Here is a 7,118-nt window from a genome sequence, read left to right on the forward strand (position 1 = left end):
TAGATAGATAGATAGATAGATAGATAGATAGATAGATAGATAGATAGATAGATAGATAGATAGATAGATAGATAGATAGATAGATAGATAGATATCCTGTAAAAGTCCCAGAGGAAGAAGTTGTCTTTGAAGCCATCAGGGGCCACTACAGGTATTTCAAACAGGAGGAATTCAATGCAGGGGTTGTGCTTACCCAGAAGATCAACTGTTGAGCCTGAAGTTTGACATAAGTGAGACGACTCTGGGGCCAATGGCATGAGAGAGCCAGGACCATGGACTAGATGCTCACCCAGAGCAGCAGCGGGAAGCGGGGTCACCAGTGCCACAAAAGGCACACTACCACAGTGTGACATTGGGCCAGGGAGAAGGAACTCAGAAGATAGACTTGCAAACTCCATCTGATGTGGGGGGAGAGAGGGAGGGAGGGAGGCAGCAAACATGACTCAGAGGTTTTCAGCTATTCGTGGAAAGAGGAAAAGTTAGGAGGGGGATTTGTGAAGAGAATTACAATCCATGTCACCAGAGCTTAATAAGAATGTTGGAATGTACATTGCTCCTCCATCTATTCCCTCTGCAGCAGCCCTGTGCTATGTGATAAGAAATACACTAAAAACAATAATCTATACATGATCAGCATGTGCATCTTTTTAATGGCCTCCTAAATGGTCTCCCACTAGGAAACACTAAGTAACATATTTCAAAAATAAGGCTGAATCCAAGCCAGGTGCTGAAGGCTACCATCTGTAATCCTAGCTGCTCAGGATGCTGAGATCTGGAGGATCATGGTTTTAGGCCTGCCCAGACAGAAAAGTCCATATGAATAAATCTCCAAACTAAGCAGCAAAAAGCTGCACATAAATAAAGCCATCTTCTGTGGGGACCCCAATACTTGACCCTACCGATGTGTATGTTCAATTTCACATCTAGATATTTTGTAATGAGTGTTCTTTTCCTCCTTTATCCTTTGAGTATTACTGAGACTGACATGAGAAAACACTAAATTTTTTTGCCAGTCCTGGGGCTTGAACTAAGGTTTGGACACTGTCCCTAAGCTGCTTTTGCTCAAGGTTAGCACTCTACCACTTGAGCTATAGCACCACTTCCGCTTTTTCTGTTTATGTGGTACTGAGGAATCGAACCCAGAGCTTCATGCATGCTAGACAAGCATTCTACCACTAAGTTACATTCCCAGCCCTAGTACATTATTTCTCGGTGCCCATTATTCAGAATTGAGTTCACTGGAGGAACAAATGAGTGACATAATCCATCTAGAGGCAAAGATGGGATGTCATCTTTTGCTACCTTAACCCACCCCAAAATGGAGCCAGATCACGAAGTATGCAGTGATGGGATTTTAATGTTTACTTTCACTTGGTAGACAGTAATCGTTTACACCTATAACACCTATATAGGAGGCTTCAATCTTCAGGATTGGGGTTCAAGGCTGGACCAGATGATCAATAAAAACCCAAACTAGAGGCCTGGCTCAAATGGTAAAACACCAGTCCAAAGCAAACCAAACAAACACAAGGCTCAGGGTTCAAACCCCAACACTAAAAAAGAATACTTTTACTTGACAGTAGACTTTTAAGACCTAGACTAATTTCTTTAAGGCTTTTCTTGCTAACTGGTGTAGTCATCACTAAATATTCATCAACCTAAACAACAAATTAAGATAAATGTTCCTGTTTGAAATCACTCCCTTAGATAACATTTCATTTATAATGCCACTAAACAAACCTCTGGTATACAAGACAGAATTTTGCCCAACATAATCCATTTTGTTTTTAATGTGGGGGTTGTGTTTGGGATACTCCATAAGAACTTGCTTAAGCTAACACCCTTGAAAATTCTTTTTTTTTTTTTTTTTGGGTCCGGTCATGGGGCCTGAACTCTGGGCCTGGGGCTGTCCCTCAGCTCTTCAGCTCAAGGCTAGCGCTCTACCACTTGAGCTACAGCACCATTTCTTTTTGCTTATGTGGTGCTGAGGAATCGAACCCAGGGCCTCAGGCATGCAAGGCAAGCGCTCTACCACTGAGCCAACTTCCCAGCCCCCACCCTTGAAAATTCTGTTTCAAGCCAGGTGCTGTAGGCTCATGCCTATCATCCTAGCTACTCAGGAGGCTGAGATCTGAGGATTGCAGTTCCAAGCCATCCTGGCCAGGAGACTTTGGAAGACTCTTATTTCCAATAAGCAACTCAAAAAAGCTGGAAGTGCCACTGTGGCTCAAGTGGTAGAGCACTCATCTTGAGCAAAATGAAGCTCAGGGGGGCTGGCAATGTGACCTAGTGGTAGAGTGCTTGCCTAGCATGTATGAAGCCCTGGGTTCAATTCTTCAGTACCACATACACAGAAAATGTCAGAAGTGGCACTGTGGCTCAAATGGTAGGGAGCGCTAGCCTTGAGCTGAAGAGCTCAGGGACAGCGCCCAGCCCCAGAGTTCAAGCCTTATGACCAACAGAAAAAAAGAAGCAGCAGCAGCTCAGGGACAGCACCCAAGCCTAGAGTTCAAGTCCTAGGATTAGCAAAAATCAATCAATCAATCAATCAATCTGCAGCAAGACCCGGTGGCTCCCACCTGTAATCCGAGCTACTCAGGAGGCTGAGATCTGAGGATCACTGTTCAAAGACAGTCTGGGCAGGAAAGTCTGTGAGACTCTAATCTCCAATAAGCCATCAGAAAACCAGAAGTGATGCTGTGGTTCAAGTGGTAGAGCAGTGGCCTTAAGCTGAAGAGCTGAGGGACAGCACCCAGGCCCAGAGTTCAAGCCCCACGACTTATGGAAAGAAAGAAAGAAGGAGAAGGAAAGTTGAAAGAAAGAAGAAAGAAAGGAAAGAAAGAAAGAAGAAAAAGAGCGAGAGAAAGACAGGGAGGGAGAAAGAAAGGGAGAGAGAGAGAAAGGGAGAGAGAGGAAGGAAGGAAGGAAGGAAGGAAGGAAGGAAGGAAGGAAGGAAGGAAGGAAGGAAAGGAAAGGAAAGAAGGAAAGAAGGAAGGAAGAAAGAAAGAAAGAAAGAAAGAAAGAAAGAAAGGAAGAAAGAAAGAAAGAAATTGCTTAGTGATGAATCCTTCCTGACATTAGGTAATTACGTGTTCTCTCTGAAACAAGAACTAGGGATAAAATGCTTAAAATGGGAATTAACAGCCAAATCATGAAAAGAAAAGCCACATCCTCTTCTTGGTATCTGAAGAGACATATGATTAAGAGTACCAAACAATGAGAGCCAGATGAGGTGGTGCCCACCTGTAATTCCAGCTACATGAGAGGTATTAAGCCAATTATAATCCAGGTTGGTCCAGGCAAAAACACAAGACTCTATCCCCCCCCCAAATAACTAAAGCAGAAAGGGCTAAGTGTATGGGTCAAGTGGCAGAGCCCCTTTCTAGCAAGTGTGAGGCCCTGGCTTTCAAACCCAAGTAGGTGAATCAAGCAGCAATTATACCTACCTCGGAATCTAAAACTATCCAGAAATGAAAGTCCAGCCTTGCACACACACAAGCAACGGACTGCCTACTCCCTCCCCCAACAGGCATTACCTCCACTACGTTATCAGCTAGCAGGAAGAATTGTTCTTAGTTACCCAGAGAATCTGCATACTTGAGATTATCTTCCAACACCAACTGCGTATACAGACTAAAAGAATAGAAAATGGGACATCTTTGCTCTTCCAATGAAAACAAGATAAAACAGAAAAGCCATGGGGCAAGTCTGTCACTGCGGGGTCACATGCTCCTAAACATTACCTTGCCCTCTACAGTTTTAGTGAAGACCTGGGAAATACAGACACAGAAATGCTGGATTCCAGGGTGAGAAGATAATGACGATGGATCTGGGATCAGATCCTTGCAGACTTGCACATTCAGGGTCACACATTCAGGGACTGTTTCATCAAAATTGTCCCTGAAATGTTGTCAAGACTTTACAATACTTTTGCGGTATCCAGCTGCTACAAAAGCTGGCTTTTGAGAGTTGAGCTCATGTAAGAAGTCTGAGTCCACTGGGCATTGTGGTTCACATCTATAATCTCAGCTACTGGAGAGACAAGAAGTGGGAAAATTGTAGGGTGAGGAGAGTCCTGAGAAAAACCATGAAATCCTAACCAAACTAAAGCAAAATGGACAGGGAGTGTGGCTTAAGTGGTAGAGCATTGCTTAGCAACAGCAAGGCTTCGAGTTCAAACTCCATTAACACCGGGGGTGGGGAAAGGGGGAGGGCTGGGAGGATGGGGGGCGGGGGGGGGGGGGAAGGGGAAGAACTGAGTCGAAGAAGTTTGGAGCAGATCTCCTTCCATTGGCTACTGGGCTGGTGACTGGATGACCACATGATCACCTCTCAAACTTCAGATCTCATCTGTGCAATAAGACAATATTGAAACTGCCCTCACACTGTGAGGTGTGAGAATGAAATGAATGATTATAACAGAAAATGGAGCATGGGGCCACCGCTGCAGGTCCCGTGTATCAAGTCCTTTGCCTTCGAGAAAAAATGACCCAGTAACTCACCAGGTCCTAGTCTTTGTCTGTTTAGATGGTAAAATATGTACTTAACTGACAGATAATGGTAAAAGAGATTTAAAAAAAACACAAAACACCATTTGGAAAAGGACCTCTTTTTGCTCAGTCTCTTAACTCTAAAGACAATGTGTTCTAGGTTGTATTTCTAGTGCAGCTGACAAAGGCCCACTATAATACAATATGAGAAAGATTCATTAGAAATACATCACGTGGGCTGGGAAGGTGGCTCAGTGGTAGAGCGCTTGCCTTGCATGCATGAGGCCCTGGGTTGGATTCCTCAGCACTACATAAGCAAAAAGAAAAAAAGCCGGAAGTGGCGCTGTGGCTCAAGTGATAGAGCATTAGCCTTGAGCTGAAGGGCTGAGGGACAGTGCCCAGGCCCAGAGTTAAGGCTCCATGACCGGACCCCCCCCCAAAAAACAAAACAAAACAAAGAAATACATCACGTTCTCAGGCTGGGAATGTGGCTTTGTAGTAGAGTGCTTGCCTAGCATACATGAAGCTCTGGGTTCAATTCCTCAGTACCATATACAAACAGAAAAGACTGGAAGTGGTGCTACTAGCTACTAGTGGTAGAATACTAGCTTTGAGCAAAAGAAGCTTGAGGGATAGTGCCTCAGAGCACAAGCCCCAGGATTGGGGGGGGGAGGCGGGGAGAGACCACATTTTCCTTCTATTAACACTATCATAAACTGAACAGCCTCTACTGCAGCTGTGTCCCCAAAGCACCACATAAACCTGTTGCCCAGGTGAAGGGAGCCAGGTGACCTAAAAACCACTTGCAAGATGAAGTAGAGCTGCTCAGAGTGTGATCGGAGACCATCACGATGGGGGGCCCACCTGGGAATTCGTTAGAAAAGTCAGCCTGTGGTACCTTTCCCCAAGCCCCCTGCTTAAGAACCTCACTCCAGAGGCCCAGCTCTCAGTCTTAACAACCACTCCAAGAATCCTGCTGCAAGCTCAGGTTTCAGAACTATTGGTCTCCAGTGATCTGAGATTGCCAAGCTTCGATTGATTACTCCCAGGAAAATTGCTGGGTACTGATGACTGGTGCCTGTAATCCTCCCTACTCAGGAAGTTGAGATCTGAGGATCACAGTTCAAAGCCAGCCTGGGCAGAAAAAGCATGTGAGACTCTTAATCTTGAAGTAATCACCAAAAAGCTGGAAGTGGACTAAATGCTAGAGGGCCTGCCCCAAGTGAAAAAGTTAAGGGATAGTGTCCATCCCCTGAGTTCAAGTCCGAGTACCAGCACAGAGCAAACAAAAAACATCCCCAGGAAAGGTACCCAGGGAACATCCAGAACAAAAGGAAGGAAGCCTGCAGGTGCCTCCCCCTTCTAACCAGAACCAGTGAGGGGATGGTTAGCTGTAATTCTCAGTCCTGAGCACTTCGAGGATGAGAGAGGAGATAGCAAAACACTTCCTGGTTCTCTCCCCCAAAAAACATCAAAATGGGTTCTGGAAGAGCGGGAGCTATGTAAGAGTTATCTGTGGGTCACCTGGGCACCAGCAGGTCTTAGAAGAGGTGAGAGAAAAACTGAGTGAGTGCCTGAGGAGCGGACTTCAGCGAGTTCTGCACCCTGTGACCTGGACTCCCTCAATCCCCAACACAATGACCTTAGCTCCTCAACCAGAAAAGACAGTGACTTGGGGGCTAACTTCTAGTTGGTCTTCCCAGACACCCCCCCCCCAATGATCAAGACTAGCCGGGGGCTGAAGCCCTGGGTCGCTCTCTTACGCCTCCTCTCCACTCTCCCTTTAAATAAATCTAAGCTGGCCAGGGGTCATGACCACCCTTACCAGAGACGATCAGGACCCCCAACTTTTGGCCTGCCGAGGGAGTCCAGGCTCCCAAACATTCCTAGACGGGTGGTGGCGTCCGTGCGTCACCCTCACGGGCGGCTGCGCCACCCTCCAGCCTCAGACGTGGCACCGCGGCCCTTCCATACCTGTAGTAGGACAGCAGGCCATTGCCAAGCACGAACCAGCGGCGCTGGTAACCCTTCAGGTAGTTGGTCCACTTGAGAAGCCAGCCCTTGTAGCTGTCGAGGGGCGGCGAAGACATCAGGACACTGGGGGTCGTGCCAGACACCGGAGCCCCAAGCGCGGTCTTCACCTGTCCAGGTGGCACGGCCTTTGTCGCCAACCCGGACTCGGGGAGAGGCGCGGGCACAGCCCCCACTGCGGACCTCGGCGGGGACGCCTGCTCCATGGCCTTGCTGCCGGGCCCGCCGGCCCCCAGCCTTGGGCTCGACTCGGACCCCAGACGCGTCCCCGGCGGTTCCGATCCCTGCCCAGCCGCCGAGCCCAGCGCAGACTTCGGTCGGTGCCCGGGCTTCGAGTCGGAAACTGGCTCCCGCACCTGCTCGGGCAGCAACTCCCGCTGCGGTACCCACACCGGCTGAGGTGGAGGCTTGGGCTCCGATCCGGAGCCGGACGTGTGAGCGCTCATGCCCGGAGCCGCGGTGTGGCAGGACAGGCAAGGGACGACGGTGAACAGCGACGAGAGTCCGCGGGAGCGGCCGCCGCAGCCGGCGCCTCGGCTCGGAGCGACCGCTTTCCCCATAGAGCCCGCCGACCCGAGCGCGGCCAGGCAGGGCGCG

At 48.4% G+C, this 7,118-nt stretch overlaps 1 protein-coding gene across 1 annotated transcript in view; it reads right to left on the reverse strand.

The window, feature by feature from the left end:
* Osbp2 (oxysterol binding protein 2) overlaps positions 1 to 7,081 on the reverse strand; it is a 136,180-nt gene extending 129,099 nt beyond the window's left edge. The window contains exon 1 of the mRNA XM_013014259.1: positions 6,465 to 7,081. Within this exon, the coding sequence (XP_012869713.1) occupies positions 6,465 to 7,081 (617 nt within the window). The remainder of the gene's footprint in view (positions 1 to 6,464) is intronic.
* Between the last annotated feature and the right edge of the window lie 37 nt (positions 7,082 to 7,118).

This window comes from Dipodomys ordii, unplaced genomic scaffold, assembly GCF_000151885.1.
Source record: "Dipodomys ordii isolate 6190 unplaced genomic scaffold, Dord_2.0 Scaffold23, whole genome shotgun sequence".
Taxonomy (NCBI): Eukaryota; Metazoa; Chordata; class Mammalia; order Rodentia; family Heteromyidae; genus Dipodomys; species Dipodomys ordii.